The sequence below is a fragment of the Vombatus ursinus genome, unplaced genomic scaffold (genome assembly GCF_900497805.2).
Source record: "Vombatus ursinus unplaced genomic scaffold, bare-nosed wombat genome assembly UNPS02014830.1, whole genome shotgun sequence".
NCBI lineage: Eukaryota > Metazoa > Chordata > Mammalia > Diprotodontia > Vombatidae > Vombatus > Vombatus ursinus.
In genome coordinates, this window is record NW_020954608.1 from 26,855,425 (window position 1) to 26,876,488 (window position 21,064).

At 37.1% G+C, this 21,064-nt stretch overlaps 1 protein-coding gene across 3 annotated transcripts in view; it reads left to right on the forward strand.

Moving 5' to 3' along the window:
- DCLRE1C (DNA cross-link repair 1C) overlaps nucleotides 1–15,108 on the forward strand; it is a 33,923-nt gene extending 18,815 nt beyond the window's left edge. For all 3 annotated transcript variants that reach the window (XM_027838844.1, XM_027838845.1, XM_027838846.1), the window contains 4 exons: nucleotides 674–728; nucleotides 4,834–4,922; nucleotides 11,461–11,558; nucleotides 13,982–15,108. In XM_027838844.1, the coding sequence (XP_027694645.1) occupies nucleotides 674–728; nucleotides 4,834–4,922; nucleotides 11,461–11,558; nucleotides 13,982–14,901 (1,162 nt within the window). In that variant the 3' untranslated portion in view covers nucleotides 14,902–15,108. The remainder of the gene's footprint in view (nucleotides 1–673; nucleotides 729–4,833; nucleotides 4,923–11,460; nucleotides 11,559–13,981) is intronic.
- The last annotated feature ends 5,956 nt before the right edge of the window (nucleotides 15,109–21,064 follow it).

The window sequence follows — 21,064 nt, forward strand, 5'->3', positions numbered from 1 at the left end:
GGAATTGGCATTTGAGCCGAGACTTGGGAATGCAGAGGTGGGTTTTGCGATATTATACAGGTCAGTTTGCTGGAAGGCGAGTAAGTGAGGGTGAATTTTATGTATTCAGTCTGGAAAGATGGACTGGAGCTAGATTAAAGCTGATAGACTTTAAGTTCCAGAGGAGTTTGTTTTTTATCTTGGAGACAATAGGGAATAACTGAAGCTTCTTGAGCAGGGAAAGGAAATGGTCTGACCTATACTTTATCAATTGAACAGCTGTGTGGAGTATGAATGGAAGAAGGATCATGGGATCTTAGATAGGGAGTTGGAAGGGACCTTAGAGAACAGCTGATCCAGCTCTTTCACTTCATAAGTGAGAAACTGAAGCCCAGAGAGGTGAGGTACTTGCCAAGTCTCACATAGCTAGTGTCTGGGGCAAGATTTGAACACAAGTTCTCCTGACTCCAAGTCCAGCTCCCCATCCACTACACCCTGCTGCTTCTCATTTCTTGCATTTACATAGGAGGAAAAAAAGATAATATACGCTTACATTTCTGTAGTTCAGTCAGAGATAAAGAAGTCCCCCTGCCTGTAGGTTGATTATAGTGCAGTTGGCTACCCTGGGAGAGCTCAAAATGATTATGAACGTGGATTAACAAGGTTTTTTGTTGTTGTCGCTACTTTTTCTTAGAACTGGAGAGAGTTCGTATAGAGCTTGTTTTTCATTTCATTCTTCCTACAGTGAGGTAAGTTGATAGTGTGTGGCTTTAGTGTCCTTGACTTTCAGACATATATATGCTTCTGCTACTCAGATTGGTTGTAGCTCATCATAAATACTTGTGTTGATGTGTTTCATACAAGATAACCCCAAAGGAATTTCTGTATCAGTAAAATCTGTCTAAATACTCTAAGATACATATTATCAAAGATGCCCTCCTAAATAAAAGATTTTCTGATGTAGAAATTACCTCTCTTATAGAATCATTAAATTATCATTCAAAGGAATACTTAGTATTAACCAAAATAATCCCAATACACAACTAACTTTAAGGTTAAACTTTAAACTTCAGATTGTTTGTACTAGAATTTTGTTGTACTAAATATTGTTCCAAGCAGTATTCGGTAGAATACAAGTAAATTGCCTTTACTGAGGCTTAAAAACATTTAGTTATTGTTGTATGATGGCTTTCATTATACTGATAGTTATTATATAGGGATCCAGGTTGTACCAAACTGGTAATGTGGTACTTGTACTTTTCCTGAAAAATTAATTTGCCACTATTTTCATTCTTGTAAACTAAGGCAAGGTAATATTAGCTCTCATGAGGATGCAAATTCAGCACATTCATGTGTGGAAATAGAATGAAATAGACTTGGGTGACATTTGCTATGATAGCATAACTTAAGATTTTTGTTTTAGAACTTTAAAGGCTATTTTTTCCCTCATAGTTACTGGTCCTACACCTGGGCTGTGCTGCCCCCAGCTGACTGTAGTGTGTCACAGTCCTCACTGTAAGGCATCAGTCCTCAGGTTTTAGATGATGGCTTATTGAACTGTCACAAAGGCAGAATCTCAGAGTTTGCAGGAACCTTGGAGACCTGATTTCTACCTGAACACGAATCCCCTCTCCAACATTCTTATTGCTGACCTTGAGCAAGGCATTCAGCTCTCTGGGCTTCAGTTTCCTCATCTATGAACAGAGAGGGTTGAACTAGATAGCCCCTTAGGTCCTTTCCAGCTCTAAATCTATGATTCAGTGATCCCCAATAAGTTCTTATCCTCAGCCCACAGCTTTAGTCATCTTCAGAAATTGGGGTAAAATAAAAATACCATTATGAAATGCCAAGCTATCTAATTGGGATAACCCCCACCACACACACTATATTTAGAACCATAAGTAGCATCACATTTGGACAGCATTCAACAAAATATAAATTGTATCCAATCCTATCCAAAAGGAGTTTAAAGTCTGGTGAAATGACATAACAATGGATTTATACTTTTAAATTATTGATCTCCACCTCAAAAATCTTCCCATTATGACTACCATAAACTTTAGCTCTTTCTTCTTTAGCTCATTCCAGTCTTACTATCTGCTGCTTATTTTGTCAAATCATATTGCTATCCTTAATTAGTATTTGGTTCTCTTGTGTGTAGTGTCTAAGTATTTGGACTAGGTAACCTCCAAGGTTATGACACTTATGTCTTGGATTTTCTATAATAGGCCCCATTTCAGATATTCTGCCTCATTTTCCCTGTAAACCTTCAGAATGTTAGTCAGTAATCTCCAACCCTCTCAGGAGATGACTTTGCAAACAATGGAGCTAAAATGAAGAGAAAGAGTTAAGATAAAGACTTTAGGCTAGGAATACAAAATAGTACAGTTAAAGTTTGTCATAGAGATGAGAGAAGGCTGAACAGTGGAGAGTGATAAAGCACTGGATGAAGTCCCACAGGGACAAAAATAAAGTTATTATAAAAAGGAGACTAGGTAGTATAACAGAACTTTACCCTGGAGTGAGAGGGAAGGCCAGACTTCACAGGAGGGAGGTGGGACTTTTGGTGGGAGGGATGAAATATCTATTCTGTCATATTTCCTAGGAAGGCCAAAAGGACAGTTTTCTTTTGACTACTTGTTTTATTACTAAAAATATCTGTTTAGTAACTAAACTTAACGTTAGTCATTAGTTACAAAGATAATATTTTAAGACAACTTTTAAAATAGTAAATTCCTATGGTATAATCCATATCTTTCTCAGTAATTTGAAATTTTGAGTAGAAATCAAAAACCATAGTCTGTGATTTTCAGCTAGTTTGCCATTGAAATGTCTTAGGCTGCCTGTCTCTCTGGATCAGCTATCACATTTCTCTAATATTCTTTTTAGCCATGGGTGGTCTCTGTACCCTGTCCAAGGTATTTAAGTCAATCTCAGAGCAAGCTTTACTTCTTAAAATTTTCTGAAACCAGCAACGTTCTCTTTGTTCTTTCTAAAAAAAAACTTGACCGAGTACTGTTTGCATTATAAATGAAAACTAAGCTTAGTTGCACTATTTATAATTTTAGAATTTGTATGCAGCACAAGAGGGACGGAAAGGGAGCAGTTTTATATATAGCAAAGTCATATTAGTAAGAGCATAAGAGTCTATGTGTTTACTTTACCCTAATCAGTCGGGATTAGTTTCCTGTCACCTGGGTGGAATAACCAAATAGCTCCTGCCCCTTTCTTTTCTTCATATAAGTAGTTGTTATTTGACATACACTAACGAAGTTATACCTTAGTTCTGGGCAGCTTCTCCCAGTGCCACACCACCTACCCTCTGCCTCCCCCTCAGCAAATCTCTAGAAACTGAATGTTAAAGTAGTCACTAGTTAACAAACTGTTCCAACCAAAGGGACTATCTCCCTTACAAAGAATATATAGATATAGATATATATTAATTTAAACAAGTTTTTTTAATTGGATTGGCTTTTATTAGTGCTTGTATTTTTCTAAATATTTTATGTGTGTGAATGTACTGTGTCCCAGAAATCTTAGTGCATTTTTAAGCTATAAAACTTCTTTTTGTATGGGAGTAGGGTTTGGGGGAGAGATACTTTTCCACTTATGTTCCCATTTCCTGGTAGTCACCTACCCTGAGAGAGGAAGAAATTAATTACCTGAGTATAACTGTCCTTTCTTACTTTCCCTGAACTACATCTTAAACTCTTACCTATCCTTTTTGGATGTGGTTCATAAAAGAAAAAGTGGTAGACAGATAAAACATTATTTTCTATTTCACGAAGTCTTTAAAATTTTAAAGGAAGCTGTAAATTAAAAATTTCTAAATAAAGAATTTTCTTATTGCCTTTCCTCCTTTAATTAAAATATATTTTAATATATGTTATATATTATCATATATGATAGACTATACATATTATGTATAATATATAATAAATAAATAATATTATATATATAAATAATATATTTCCTTTTTTCCTACAAGGCCATTGGAGATGACAGGATCAAAGATGTAGAGCTGGAAGGGACCTCAGAGGTCATCTAACCCAATACAACCCCTTCATTTTATAGTTGAGGAAACTGAGGTCCAGCAAGGTTAACTAACTTGTCCAAGGTCACAGAGGTAGTAAGCATCAGAAGTGGGATGAGAGCCCTGTGGCTCTGACTCCAGAGCTGGTGTTCTTCATATTCTGCCGTACTCCTAAGGCCTCTTCAGTGGTGCTTAATGTTTGCAAATTGAATTGCCTTTGATTAAATCCTGAATTTGGAAGAGCTAAAATGCAACAATTGATTTGTACCTCAGATTCCACATTTGCAAAAGGGAATAATTCTCTGACTCACAGGGTTGTTGTGGAGAGTAATGAGAAAATACTTACATAACAACCTGAGGTTTGTAGAAAACACAAAGTATTCATAAAAACAACCATACCATTCCTTTTTTGTGTCCATGAACTGCACTCAGTAAGGTCAGAGAAAATCAAAGCTTTTGAAGACCTAGATATTCTAGAAACATTTACATCCCGGAACAGTGACTTTGTACGGGGAAAGACAACAAAGTTGTAAGATTTTATGTTGTATGTGGTTATTTAAAGGCAGCAACTAAATTCCAAGAAAATCAGTCTGGATGCTGAACCTTCCTGAGCAAGGAGGCAAATAATATGTGCACAAAACGGAGGATCTGGGACACGTATTGTATTATTCAACAAACATCTGAGGCATATAGAAGATTCCTTTCCCTTACCTCCACCATTTCCTAGACACAAGATCTTATGAAGCTCTACTTGTTGTTAAAAGTAGGACTTTTTTTCCCCCTACTAGTGATAACATTATTTGTTTTTTCTTTTCTGTTAGATTAAGGATTTCTTGAACTACATACGTCCTGTCAATGTGTATCCAAATGTCATTCCCATGGGTGCAACAATGGATAAAGTGGTAGAAATGTAAGTAGAGAGTTTTAAATGAACCAAAAACTAGATGCTGTTGTCACTGGAATGCTTGGCTAGGAGGCTCAAGCTGTTCTGTGGAATCTGGCCATAAATACGGTTCCACTTGAAATCTGTGAATCTTATCGTCATGATGGGTTACTCCTACATGGTAGGTTTTTCTCCATTTTCCCTTTCGCTCATTCAGCTTCCTTATTTCCTCATTCCCTACTCTGAGGTATTAAGAAGTTTGTTTTGTTTTTCCCAAACAAATTTTTGCTTAGAGAGTACTCACCTCCCATGAGCTACTCCTCCACCCCACTTCAGCCACAGACAAAGATGCTCATACTTTTGATCTTCCCATCACTCACAGATGTACCACCTCTGTGTTCAAGAATTCTGAAATCCCCTTTTCTGACCATAATCTATTGGCTTTTCATTTCTCCCTCTGCCTTCCTTTACATAACCCTACTCTTCATCTGTACCCTGACCTCCAGTCTCTGGACCCCTCAATTCTCTCCCAGGCCATCTCTCTTGCATTGGTCATTCTCTCCTGTTCTCCCCATCCTGACTCCTTGGTGAACCAACTCTACACTGTTGTTCCGTCTTGAATCCTTAGCCCCATTATCATACTGACAGTTATGCCCAGTCAAGCCTCAGCTTTGGATCACTTTCACCATTTATCACCTTCACTCCCACACACATGCTGCTGAACGATGGTGGAGAAAATTATTCAACTGTTCTGACTGGATCCACTACAAATTTATGTTACATAATTTCAAGTGTGCCCTTACTGCCGCTTGGCAGTCCTACTGTACCTCCCTTACCTACTCACCGTCCCATTCTCCACAGCAGTTCTTCATCCCTCCTCAAACCTCCCATGGTTTTCCACCCCCCCGCTTTCTCAGCTGAGAACCTTGCCTCATATTTTCAGAAAAAAAAAACTGAGACTATTTGTCACGAACTCCCTGTTTTCCCTCTTCCTCATCTGCTATCAGGTGCCTTCTGCCATTTTCTCCATCTATTTCACATGATGAAATAGCCTTAATATGTAACTTTCATCCCATCTCCTCTAACAGACTGGCCCCTCTGCCATCCCCACTCTTTCACTTATTTTCAATCTCTCCTTCTCTACTGGCTCATTTCCTTTTGCCTACAACCGTTTCCAGTCTCCCCTCTCCTGAGAAAAATCTTTTCTGCCGGCTGTTGGCCTATTTCTCTTCTACCCTTTGTAGCTAAACTCCTCAAAAAAGGCCATCTACAATATACTCCGACTTTTCTCTCCTCTCATTGACTTCTTAACCCTTTACAATCCAGCTTCTGATCTTATCATTCCACTGAAACTGCTCTCTCCAAAGTTACTAATGATCTTTCAGTTGCCAGATCAAATGGCCTTTTCTCTATCTTCATGGATGCAGTGAACAGAATGCTGGGCTTGGAGTCAGGAAGACTTCAATTCAGATTTGGCTTCAGATGCTTACTAGATGTGACCCTGGGCAGATCATTTAACTTCTTCTATGCCTCAGCTTCCTTTTCTGTAAAATAGGGGTAAGAATAGCACCTAGGTCTCAGGGTTGTTGTGAGGATCAAAAGAGATTATTTATAAAGTGCTCAGCACAGTGCCGGCCACATAGTAAGCCCTATACAAATGTTAGCTGTTCTTAGCTAACAGCCTTTGACACTGTTGATTGCTGTCTCCTCTTCAATACTCCCTTCTCTCTAGATTTTAAAGACACCACTCTCTCCTGGTTTTCCTCCTGCCTATCAGACTCCTCCTTCTCAGTCTCCTTTGCTGGATTCTCATCCAGATCACACTCTCTAATCATAGATGCCCCTTGTCCTGGACCCTCTTCTCTTCTCTCTCTATACTATTTCACTTGGTGATCTCATCAGATTCCATAGATTTAATTACCATCTCTATGCTTATGATTTTAAAGTCTACCTTTCCAGACCTTCATAATCTAGCCCTGCTTCTACCTTTCCAGTCTTGTAATACCTTACATACTCTTCAGTTGAGTAACACTGGCGCTTGCTGTTCCACAAATGAGGCACTCCATCTCTCGGCTTCAGGCATTCTTTCTGGCTGTCCCTCGTGTAAAACGCTCTCCCTCCTCCACTCAGGATACTGACTTCCTTGGCTTCCTTTGTGTACCGGCAAAAATCCCACCTTCTACAGGAAGTCTTCCCCAGCCCCCCTTAATTCCAGTATCTTCCCTGCTAATTATCTCCCATTTATCCTGTATATAGTTTGTTTTGTATAGATTTGTCTGCATGTTGTCTCCTTCGTTAGATTGTAAATTCTTTGAGGGCAGGGTCTGTCTTTTGCCTCTTTTTCTATTCCCAGTGCTTAGCACAGTACCTGGCATATAGTAGGTGCTTTAATGTTTGATTGATTGATATTTGTAAAGTACATAGCACAGTAATAAGCCATCAACAAATTGTAAAAATGTTGTCATCAGCCTCCATCTTACTAGCCAATTACATTTGTACCTTGTGGTCTTCCATAGACACTTGTTTTTGAATATTTTGTAGTTAAATTTATGAAAATTTCAATTTAAATAATTTTCCCAAATATTTAAAATAAATTAGGAGGGTTTACTCTTTAATGAAACACTATGGTGATTTCTTAAAGTGAAGAATATTTTTGTATGCACATAGCCATTCTAATTGAACTACCTTCTAAATTTGAATTCATATATGTTAAGTTGTCCTAAAATAGAGCATACCCTTTAAATGAAGTCAGTATTTATCAGGAAGCTGATGTTTTTGTAGCACTGCGCTAAATATTGTGAGGTATACAGAAAAAAAAATTGTCAGCGTTTCTGTCCTCAGGGCAATGGATCTAATTGGGAAGATGAAATAAATACAACTTTAAAGTAACAAGAAGGAATTTTAAATAAACACACATCCAATTGGTTATTGCACTTTAACATAGTCACCTTGATGTCATACATTGAGTCCAGTGATACTTGGTACAGTTTTGGAACATTTATGGATCCCCAGGACCCTACATTTAACATTTCTCAGTATTAGTTAGCCAGGAAAGGGTTCGGTCTGTAGAGCTGTGTGCTGCATATCCCTTGGACACATTTTAGTGCTGCTACACCAGCAGTCTCCATGCATTCACTTGGATACTCCTCCTCCCCTGCCTGGCCTTCCCTTTTTATTAGCTTTCTCATTTACTGCTCCTGGACTTGCTCTAAATATCTTGGGGAAGCGGTCTGTCTGCTTTGGTTAGTAAAGTGGCCAATGTAACTGCAAGGGAATGCATCTTTGATATTCCATGATGTCCAGAGCTCTACTTTTGCACTGCTTTTTATTCAGGTAGGGGGTTTTACTTTGATCCAGGTCAGCGATAGCGAGCAGTGTCAGATGATACTAGGCTATCCTATTTATTTACAGCTGACTGAGCTATGCAGTACAGAGTTAGAAAATCACTTAACAATCAGTTCTTTGGGCCACCAAACAGAATTATTTCCTTTGGAGTGTAGACCTATGCTCTGGCTTCCATTTTAGTTATATACTTAAGAGGATAATACTCACTCTAGTCCAAATATCCTTTCAATAGCTCTGTAATAGAGTCAGATGTTTCTTTCCTTAGGGGAAGTATTAACAGTTCTTTTAGGGCAGGTGTTATTAACCTTTTCTTGTGTCATGGACCCCTTTGATAAACTGGTAAAACTTATGGATTCCCTTTTAGAATAATGTTTTAAAATGCATAAAATAAAGCCCTCTATGTGTAGCTAGGTGGCCCAGTTGATAGAGCACTATGCCTGGAGTCAGGAAGACTTGAGTTCATATTTGGCCTCAATCACTTACTAGCTGTGTGACCCTGGGCAAGTCACTTAACCCTGTTTGCCTCAGTTTCCTCATCTGTGATATGAGCTAGAGAAGGAAATGGCAAATCATTCCAGTGTCTTTGCCAGGAAAATCCCAGATGGGGTCATGAAGAGTCAGATGTGACTGAAAACGACTAAACAACAACAAAAACAAAAAACAAAGCTCATAGGGTTACAAAGGAAACCAATTATGTTGAAACATAGTTATTAAAATATTTTTAAAATAAGTTCCTGGACCATAGGTTTTAGAGTTTGGCCAGTTCATTCCATTTGGTCTTCAGTTTGTTCCCATGCTACAGATGTATATCTAGGTGTGTCAATGAACATATACTTATAGAAACCAAGAGAGCCCCTGTTCCCCAAAGGACATATTTCTAGAGGACTTAGTGGTAGCTGAATGATATGTAGGAAGGTTGTTGAAAGTTATCAGTCCCACCAAATGAAGTTACTTTTATTTCTTGTGTATACTTTTATGTGCTTCTATAGCGAATCCTGACCAAGGCTTTATATTCTCTGTTGAATCATGCATAGACCCTTCTCCTTTTTCACTTATATACTGTATAGGGACCTAGCCTTCCAAAACTAGTTTATGGAAATTGATTTGGACCCAGGAGAGGAAACAAAAACATAATGCAGGTCTTTAAGTATGTTAAAGAGCAATGCAGCCTATGAGAAAAGAGCCAAAACAAGGAAAGATATAAGTCTTTGACTTTTGGCCAGTCTTTACTCTAATTAATTACAAAAGTAGAGAGATCTTTTGGAATATAGAGCCCTAAATGATCAAGTTATTTAGGAAACTGATGGAAGAAATAAGTGAGCATAAAAATATAGAAGATCCATGGATCAGTGGACCTTTTGAGTCCATAACACCAAACAAGCAATACAGCTTTCTGACTGGCAAAGAATAGTGGCCATAGGAGCTATTTGTAGTGGTAGTCTAAATTCTAATTTAGATAAAATCAATACTTTTTTGTAATCCTTTCATTCCTTTCTTTTAAAATGTTTTATTATCACAGACTTGCATGGTAATGATAAAAGAATGTTTCCTTTCTCGATGCTTGATAGATACTAATATTATTAATCATCAATATTAATAACCATCAATTATTTCATTATTAATTATTAATATGCTATTAGTAGAAGAATCTTATATTATTTAATTAATATTGGTTTAAATATTAATAATTATTCATCTCTGAGTCAGATTATTAGTTGCATGTTCTTATATTCCCTCAGTGTGTACTTAGAAGAGTTCAGAATGTCCAGCAGGGGAAGGCATATTTACAGCTGGACCTGCTGACAGCTTTTGTGTAACAATTAAGAAACCTACACCCTACGCCCCCCCCCCTTCAACAGCGATTATTTTGAAGGGGCTGAAACTAATTTAGTTGGATAAGTTCTAGCATTTTGTTAATAAAAAAAAATCTACATCATTACTTTATACTCATGACCTCATATATATAAAACATAAATGATTTCAACAAAATTGGTACTTCCTCTACCAAACAACAGATTGTAATCCTTCCGTACTTTAGCAGACTATTTGATAGTTGAGTTGAACTCAGCACTTAGTGGCCAGCCTTCTGTGATGAATCTTTTCAAACTTAGCTAGACTGGTCCTCAGACAACAATTCAGTCCAATCATTATATCTGTAGTTGAATTCTTTCCAGCTTCAGAGAGTCTACCAGAAATTCTGATCTGTTAGCAAAAATTGTAAGAACTCAGGTTCCCCTCTATACCACAGTTAGGCATAGGAATAGTACTTTAGGGGAGGACACCATACATAAAAATTCAAATAATAGCAGAAGGTAGTGCTATAAAATATCACAAGGTAGAGTGCATAACGTTAATTTAGATGAGGCAGAGAACTCTACGTGTGGGCTGAAGTTGTCCTAGAAGGCAATGTGGAAGAGACTGGACTTGAGGTCTTGACATATAGGAAGACTTTTGGATAAGCAATGGGGTCGTGAATAGAAAAAGTTTACGAAGCGCTGGTCTAGACTACAAACATGATTGCATTAGGGTCACAAAAGGAAAAGAAGTTTGTTCCAGAGCTTATTTAGCACAGTGCCTGGCACATATATATAGTAAGTACTTAGTAAATTGTTGTTGACTGTTCCATTTCATCTTTCATCATGTTGTATTTTTCATACTTGCACACCTGAAAGTGCTATGAGAATAATTTTTAAAATTGAAGAATTTAACATGGAAGCTTTCAGAAAGAAAAATAACAGGAAAATTATACCAAAAAATTTAAAAATCTTTGTCATGTTTCCTAAGAAGCACAGGAGCTCAGCTAAAAAACTTACAGGATGCAAGTTATAAGGAATAAAAAAGGTAGGGGGTCACTCTCATCAAGGAATAGGACATAGCAAAATCTCACTTCTTCACCCACCTGGGTCAGTCTTTATCCTGTAGGACCTGTAAAGAGATGAGGCCAAACATCTTTCACACTTGTAAGGAGGAGCCACCACAAATCTGAGAAAACTTTTGTGAAAGGGAAGCCAGCTGGCTACTACGTACTGCTTCTTACTTCCTACTAGGAAGTGTTAAGTTGAAGGAGGTTATAATTGTCATTATTTTATTACTCTGGTAAAAGTATGAGGTTTTAAAAATTAGTTCTAAAATTCATGGAACAGATGTTTAAGTTCTTATGCATGCTAGAAGCTTCCTAAGAAATTTAAAAAAATGTATATTATATCCTGTTTCTTTTCAGCTTAAAACCATTATGCCGATCCTTTTCTAAGTATACTGAAGCAAAGTATAAACCACTTGGAATGTTGAAGAGAGCCAGAACAACATACCTAGAGTCAGGTAAAGGGAATATTCCTGGGTTCTTGGTGCATTTGCCTAAGGAAGGCTGCATTTTGTGGAATAATATAATTCGTAGGATCTAGTATTTTCTTTATATCTTGCTTTTTTTTTTGAGAAATAATTTTGCCTATGTTTTCTATTTGTAAAATAAGGACTGAATTGGATCTACTTTTTTAGTTTTCAAACCTGTTATGAGGACAAATGTTTATATTATTTAGTGCTTTGAATTTCTTGGAAATAAGTACTGCAAAATGACCTAGGCATTGTGGAGTTATACTGATGTCATCCATTAGTTATGTGTATGTACACTAGCATATACAGATATTGAGAACTTCTGTCTTAATTTTTAAAAAAATTACTTCTGACTTAGTTGAACTTCTGTATGATAGAAAACTACCACTGATCTAAATACAAATGATACTTTAGATCTTCCTGGCCCTTTTGACTTTTAAGTGACTTGCCCAGGGTCACAGAGCTAATAAGTGTCAAGTATCTGGTCTGAGATCGGATTTGAACTCAGGTCTTCCTGACTCCAGGGCCACTACTCTATCCACTGCGCTACCTAGCTGCGCCCCCCCCCGCCCCCCCACCCTTTTGACTTTTATTTCTATTATCCAGTCAAAGAGAGAAGTGGGTTAACTTTGAAGCAGGATGAAGAATTTTAGGTTCTAAACTGAGTTGGGTGTGATCCTCATTAAGGGGCAGCTAGGTGGCACACTGAATAGAGAGAGCACTGGCCCTGGAGTCAGGAGGCACTGATTTCAAATCCAACCTCAGACACATAACACTCACTAGCTGTGTGAGTGGGCAAATCACTTAACCCCAGTTGCCTCACAAAAAAAGAAAAAATTTGAATTCTTACTGCTTTGATGTATAAATTTTTGGAAAATAATGATGTGTTTATATAAGAAGGTACTTTAGAGCCAAAATATTGGATCTTAAAGCTCAGTTGTAACTAAATTTCACCTATCACTTCTAGGAATGATCTCACATTATCTTCTATGATTATCTTCTACTAGTTTGGAAATAAACCAGAGAATGCTTTATCCCACATTTCTCTTAAAACCAATGTGTACTAAACCAGCAATTTATATTAATAAGCTGGCAGTATTAACAAAATTATGGTGCAAAAATATTATGGAGCTAGATTTGTCTAATAAACTAAAATAAATGTAAAATTGGGTATCAGAAAAAATAACAGCTTGACAAATGGAGTAGTTCCATGCGCAGTAGTTGACCATCTTAAATAGGTAAAGCATGTATTTTGGTGACAGTTCAGAAGTCAAGACTTCTATACACTTGGCATTATCATCAGGAAGTTTTTATCCCAACACTAGATTCCAGATTCACTAGTTATACATGGCAGCTAGTAAGAAGAAATCTACATATGTAAAGTCATTGACATTGGTGATTGATTCATTAAAATGATTAAAGTGCTGGAAAGGAACCTTAAAGGTCATCTACTCCAGAGCTGTCAAACACTCAGGCTGCATTGTGGCCCCCAGCAGATTAAAATGTTAATTGGGAAGTCTTTAACAAAATAAAAATAACAAAAATAAAAATGTTAATATGTGTTTTTGCAAGTCACTATGCAGCCACAGGTATCCTTATATGTAATTTAGGGGCCCTGTGTCTATTTGAGTTTGATACTACTGATCTAGTCTAACTCCTTTATTTGCTGAATGTTAGAGAAACATTTTCTATTTGTCCTCAGCCATGTTATATCATTGTTTGTAGGATAACCTAGTTAGTACATCAAGCATTATGCAGGGCTTCTTCTTCAAGTATATTTTGTTCCTGCTTTCAACTTTGGCAGTTAGAAGTCTGGGTCAGTGAATTCTGATAGAGGTTGGAAGCATGTGTTTGATTGTCAAGATACTTTTAATACCTTTAATTGGACATATCTTCGATTTTAAAATGTATTTAATTTGGCTGTATCAAGTACCACCAATTTTAACATTTGTAGGGCTTGTTAATACTTGACTTAATATTGTCTATTTAATCAGCCAATCAACCAGCCGGTACTTATTGAGCATTTACTATAATGCAGGGTACAAAGGTAATAAAGATACAAAAAAGTAGGGTCTAGTTGAGTTAGAATATATGTACAAAAATATTTGATCTTAATTTAAAACATATCATTGTAAGAGTGACAGTTAAACTATATGAGTTTAAAAAACATTGTAGTTCAACAGAAATAACATAACTCACAAAGATAAGATATGGTATTGTGCTCTAAAATTTCCTAAAAGAGCTGGGGAAATAATATCTATAAAGTGACTTTTACTCTTTATAAAAGAAGAGAGGATCTTTAAGATGCCTTAGATTACAAGTACAGCTGAGTGCATTACACAAGAAATTGTGTTGTAATTTCCATAAACCTTTCCGTTTACCAATTTTTTTTCCCCTGGGGGGATGGACAGAGGATGAAGATGAAGATCTCTTTGATGACTTTCAATTAATGCCTTTGAGACACAAGATCCCAAACCAACAGACTTTCCAGCCTCCATTACTTCCCCCCAAATCTGAACCTCAGGAATGTCCAGGACAACTGAAGCTGAGCATAGCAAGCTGCAGAACAGATAATGTGCAGACTTCTCTTTTGACAAACTTTGTAGACTGTGAGGAATCCAACAGTGAGGATGAGGAACAATCTGAAACCTCAACTTCTTTTCGTGGAGACTTGAATTCTCTTCCATTACAGCAACAGGAATTGGATGTGGACATACCAGAGTGGAAAATCTTCTTTAAAAATAATGCTGACATTCCAGATGATGGTTCAGAAAATTTAATTTCTTCCACAGAGGCAGGTGGGTCCCAGTCACCAAGACTTTTCAGTGATTCTGATGGAGATTCAACTCACATCTCCTCACAGACTTCTTCTCAATCCACACACATATCAGAACAAGAAAGCCAAGGTTGGGACAGCCAATCAGATACTGTTTTGTTATCTTCTCAGGAAAGAAATTGTGGTGACTTCACTTTTTTAAACAAAAGTAGCTCCCGAATCAAAGAGCTTGTTACTGCATGCCAGCTAGAACAAAATATATCTGGTCCAAAAGACACTTCCTCTGATTTGAAAGGCAGGACTCAAGATGTAAATATAGCTTTGACTTGTGGAGGAGCAATGGCAGTAAGTTGTGAGAAGTGTACAGTTGAAGAGGAAAAAAAACTGTTAAATCTTAGCACAAGTGTGGATTCTCAGAGCTCCTCAGACTTTGAAATACCTTCAACACCTGATGCTGAAATTCCCAAACGGGAGCATTTACAACTTCTATATGCAAAGCTGGCAACAGGTGAAAGTATAGTAATTGAAAGAAAGCATAGTACATCCAGTTCTTAAATATTTTGAAATTATAATTTCAGTCAAAATATGAAGGCTCCTACAGAGATTTTATAAAATAGAAAAAAAAAACTCTTAAAAGTATTCCAGAATAATTGCTTCGGAAGCAGATAATTAGAAAATGAGGACCTAGAAGAAAATGTTGTGCAATATTAAGTGGTTGAGATCATATACATTTGTAAGAAATAAATTTTATTTTTTTAATCAGTAGAAATCCATTTTCTTTCCCCTTTTACTTCCCCTCCCTTCTACTCCCCATTGAGAAAGAAGGGAAGACAAAACTCCTGTTATAACATATGTAGCCAAGCCAAACAAATTTCCATATTGGCCATGTCCGTCCCACCAAAAAAAAAAAAATTTATTCTGAACTTTTGAGTCCTTCACCTCTGTCAGGAGATGAGTGGTAATGTTTCATTATGATTTCTAGATTCATGGTTAAGTCATTACATTGATCAGAGTTTATAAAATTTTCCAAATTATTTGTCTGTAATTTACAAAATTGTTACTGTATAAAAATTAGTCTTTCTGTTCATTTCACTGTATCAGTTCATTCAAGTCTTCCCAAATTTCTCTGAAACCATCCCCTTGTTTCTTAACAATACAATAATATTCTCATTTATATATCCTAACTTGTTCAGCTATTCTGCAGTTGATGAGTACTTTACACTCCCTTCCTCCACCCCAGTTTCTTATACTTTGCCATTGCAAAGAGATAAATATTTCATACTTCCTTAGAATTTGTTTTGTTTAGGGCTAATCCCTCCCTTAATATACCCTGCATCCTGTTCTTTCTCTCTTCTACACTTTCCCTCGTTTTTCAATTAAGTGAAATATATTTCTGTACCAAACTCTGTGGGCCCCTTTCTCTCTTTTACACTTTCCCTCGTTTCTCTATTTAGTGAAATGTATTTCTGTACCCAACTGTGTGGGTATTCTTCCCTCCTTTGACCAGTTCAGATAAGAGTGAGGTTTAAGTGTCAGCTGCTTCCCCCAAGTCTCCTCCCTCCTTGTTTGTATAGATGTCTACTTGTACAAAAAGCTTTTCTTTCTTCTGCCTACCCCTCTAGCATATTTTTCTTCTTTCTCTCTCTTCTTCTTTTAAGATCATCCAAACAAAAACCATTCTTAGGCTTCTGGTCTAATTAGACTCCCCTTATGATCCCTAATGATGATAAGGTTCACAGGGGACACATGTATCATCTCCCTATATTTGAATGTAAGCCATTTATCCTTTTTTAGTTTCTCATGATCGTTTGTCTTTTTATATCTCTTGACTCCTGTATTTGAACTCTAAAGTTCTTTTGCATCTCTGGTCTTTTCAAAAGGAATGTGTTAAAGTCCCACTTTTCCTCCTGTAGCATTTTTTTTTTTTTGGTGAGGCAATTAGAGTTAAGTGACTTGCCCAGAGTCACATAGCTATGTGAGTGTTATGTGTCTGAGGCCAGATTTGAACTCAGGTCCTCCTGACTCCAGGGCTGGTGCTCTATCCACTGCGCCACGTAGCTGCCCCACCTCCTGTAGCATTATACTTAAGTTTTACAGGTTAATTTTTGGCTTTGGTTTTAAACTTATGTCTTTTGCCTTCTGGATTATTGTATTCCAAGCTCCCCTTTCCTTTATCCTGGTGGCTCCTCAGTACTTGAATTCTTTTTCGCTGCTTGCAGTATTTTTTCTTTGATCTGGAAACTATGGCTTCAATGCTCTTGGGAGTTTTCATTTCAGGGTTTTAGGAGGTAACCAGTGGATTTTTTCTTTTTCCACATTGCCATCTTGAGTCTTAAAAGATCTAGGTAGTTCTATGAGTTCTTGAAATATGATGTCTATGATTTTTTTTGGGGGGGGGTTATGACTTTCTCTACTCAAATTTGTTTTCCAGGTCACTTGATTTTGCTATGAGATAAATAACCTTACATTTTCTTCCATTTTTTTCCACCAGTCTTTTGACTTTGAGTTAATATTTGTTTTATAGAATCATTAGCTTCTATTTGGTCCATTCTGAATTTCAGGGAGTTTGTTGATTGGATAAGATTTTGTACTTCTTGTGTCAAGCTGTTAATTTTCTTTCTACTTCTTCAGTAGCTCTCACTTATTTTCCATTTTTTTCCCTTCTAGTGCTCTTATTTATGAAAACATTTTAAAACTATTTTTTACAAATCTTCTTAATCTCTTCTAGGAAATTGTTTGAACTTGTACCCAAGCTGTTTTGTTTTGACATTTTACTTTTCGATGTTTTGGAGTCATTCTTTCTCTTCTCCTGGGTTTGTGTCTTGAGTGTCCCTGTCACTATAATGCCTTTTTCTGGTAGGATTTTTTTTTTTAATTGTTATTTTTCCAGCCTGCTTCCTGACTTTAGATTTTGTTAAGGCTAGACTCTGTGTACTTGGAGAAACTGTTTGGGCTAGGCTTGTTGCTTTTTTCTTGGGTTATTCTATTGTTATGCTAGGATCTCAGGGACAGCTCAGGTTCAGGACCTGAAAGCTTTCAGTGCCTTCAAAATGGTTTGATCCAAGGCAAAGTCTGATCATTGCTCTTCTCATCCAAATTCTGCAAGTTCCTGGCCTGGCTTTGGGTTTGAACAACAGGCCTGTGGATATGTTTTATCTGGAGTTTCAGTAGACTGCTGATGGCCTTAGCCACTATGGGCTAAGTGAAAAGCTTTGCTGGCTCAGAGTGACAGAACTGTAGGCTTCCTTTTGGTCTGAAATTCCTTAGTTATTCCTCTGTAAGCTTCAGACTGGGCTAGATGCTGGAACTGAGACCCTGCTCTGCTCCTGAGGTCTATGTCTCACAGCTGCTGCTTGTTAGTGAACTTGCGCCTTCTCCAACATTTGGCTTAACTGGGGTGGCTCCTTGCTCTGGAATAGCACCCATAGGCACAGGTCTTTTTCACGCTTTGTCTTGGATCCATGGCCTGGAATGGGGCAGAGAGGGACAGATCTGTTCTCCTATACAAACGTAGGCACCGTGGTGATGGATCTGGAACCTCTTCTTGGCCCACCCAGTACACAGCCTCTCCCTTCATTGGAATGCTATGTATAGTATAATCTTGGCTTTATATACACTTTTATTTGAAACATAGTTTCTTAGAATCCAAGGCATCAGATAATGCTTTCACATTTTTTAAAAAAAGACTTGTTAATTTTTATTTACCAAGACATCAACTCTGAAGGGTAAAATGCTTTTGTAGCTGACTGTTCAGTAAAATGAAATGGGAATGAAAGTTTGGAATTTTCCCCAAGTTTAAGTAGAATATTTATATTAGAAATATGAAGTTTATATAAGCTGCCATTACTTCCTTACCTTTTGGGAGTTGCAACAAGTATTCCTGCTAATATTTTTAAGTTGAGAGTAGATGATCATGCTATGTGAGCACTAAACTCACTATGAAGGCTGAGCCTACATGAACAAAATTTATTGTTACAATCAAAACTTAAAACCAAATTAATCTGACATTTGATAATATTCATAATTATTGCATAGTGTGGATAACTGGGTACAGGTATTCAGCACTTCATCTAAATGACCATAATAAATAATGTTAAATCAAGCATTTCTAACTAAATAAAACTAGCTATCTGTAAAGAGTAGAAGGTGAAACTGGATAGAACAAGAATATGCTTTGAGACACTTCTCAGGATCCCTGAATCCATCCATAACTAAGGGGGATCTCGATAGTCTTTCCCTTTCCCTAAGTATGAGGAACCAGAATAGGGTGGCTACTAGGGTCTCAGGTCATAATTGACTTAGGTCAAGGCAACCTTCTCACTTCTATAGAGAGCTGCTTTTCTCCATTGAAGAAAGACTGAACAGGCAGTTTGAATCTCAGGATCCATAAAAGAAACTTATGAAGAAATAGTGACTCCTTTTTTTTTTTAAACATTAAGGAGCCTGCCTTGATTTCTCCCTTCTCTAGTTACTCATACGTATTTTTGGATCTCACCTATGAATATGTGTGTATTATAGTTGTGCATTTGCTGCCCTTCTTTTAAATCACAAATTCCTGGAGGGCAGGACAATATCTTATTTCATCACTGTACCCCTAGTGTAGTACATGGAACATAAAAATTATTAGGTTATTTAACAAATGTAAAATTCAACCAAGAACACGTTAATGACCTGGTCAAAATAAACACTAAATTATCAGGATAAAGATGGCATGACACTACATGTAGTAGTAACAATTCCAACCCTAAACAAAATGTCGACTCTGAAAAACATAAAAACAGAATAGTGATAAGGGACTGGACCTTCATTGATATAGTGATAAGGGACTTCATTGGTATGAGGAAATCCTGGATGAGGAAATTCCCTCTATAGTGCAGCCTGACATGTCTGCAACTTTTAATAATAAAGAGGTATCTAGAGCACTGGGAAATTAAGTGACTTTCTCAGGGCATAGCATAGCCAGTATGTGTGGTATTCCAACGTAGACTAACCATTTTTAGAGACATTTAACATTTAACCTACAATTAGGTCACTGCCTTAGCCAGAGCTTGCTCTCATTGCCAAGCAACAAGACATGATGTCAGAGGCAAAATGGGATTAGAGTAGAGGTTCCTTTGCCAAACATTACAGAGGTTCATGGTAGAATGTTAGGATTATTGCCTCACAAAACACCAAAAAACAGTTGAGGAAAAAAATGAGACTACAGAAAGCTTTGGTATGAGACAGTAGCTATAGCCAAGCTAAATTGTCCTAGAGCATTTTTAGGTAAACCAGAAGGGGAAAAAAGACATAATAGGACAGATATGCCAGAATTTGCCTTGGTAGAGCAAAATGTGGCCCTAAAGATTCTCCAACTGGGTTTTACCTGTACATATACTAAGATCACACAAAATTACTTATTAGATACAACCACAGAGTTAACATTGTTCAATGATCCTGATAATCAGTGACCAGGCTTTTAGACCTGCCTACCAAAGACGTTCACCACTCTCATGGATGTTCTGCCTAGAGTCCAAATGGATTGAGGAAGGAAGGGTTGCCTATAAGTTATTCTGAAGGGTCTGTAAAATCAAATGAGGGAAAATTACATCTATATTTCAACATAATTGATTTCCTTTGTAATCCATACTTTATGCATTTTAAAAACATTCTTCTGAGAAGGGGCCCATACGTTTCACTAGAATACCAAAGAAGTCTGTGATGCATAAAATGTTAAGGATCCCTGCTATAAGTGGTAAAGTTCTCTACATATTCCTCTTTATGGATGACACTGTGTTGATATTATCAAGGAATACTGTAGTACTTGTTCAGTTAACTATGTGGTCATGCAGAATCTCTTGAAGAAAAACTGAGTGGATGAAGAATGTATATTGGCCAGATTGGCTTGCAGTTGCGTGGACAAACCATCCTACTGAGTACATTCATAAGTACATGTATCTTAGGCACTGAAGATAAAATGAGTCCAGAAATAAATAGGAAGGCAGTAGGTTAAAGGTGAAATTATTGGAAACAGTATTCAACTTGGAATCATGGGAATTCAAGTTTAAACTTCGGCTCTGCCACTAAAAGCAAAGTGTTAGACTAGATGACTTCTAAGGTCTTTTCCAACTCTAAATATATTGCACTTGGAAATTGTGCAGCTTTTTCAGTGACTCCAAGTTACCTTTTAAATACTATCCTGGTGAGGCTATATCACTGTGATACATATTAAAAAGAATCAAAATTTCAGATAACACAAAGGCAATGGAAAAGATAGAAATACAGGGTAAGTGCATATTACCAATGACTTGTATATAAGAAGTGGCATAAAGCATCATCAAAGGCATTTATGACTGAAAAAAGGTGAGTCAATTATGTAGTAAAAATCATGGATAATAGATAATAGATAGTCCTGTTGCCATACTGACACCTATGAAATATTAAAGGAGCTAAAGGAAGATTTCAGGGTTGTTGCAATCTAGAGGACTTCCATGTTCTTCCCTAGAAGGATATGGAAAGTAATCTTTCACTGAAATCTTTCAATGCCTCATCATTGTGTGGAATTGATCCTGGGATCTCAAAGCCTATGCTAGTGAATTACAAGGTCAGAGGTCATATGGTAGAAAGGTTTCCAACATAGGATCCTTAACAGAAAGTATGTCTGTTGTCCAAGGACTGGTCTAAATTTGGAGAGACTAATCAACAAAGGTAAAAGCATATAAGACTCATAGTTTGTGTC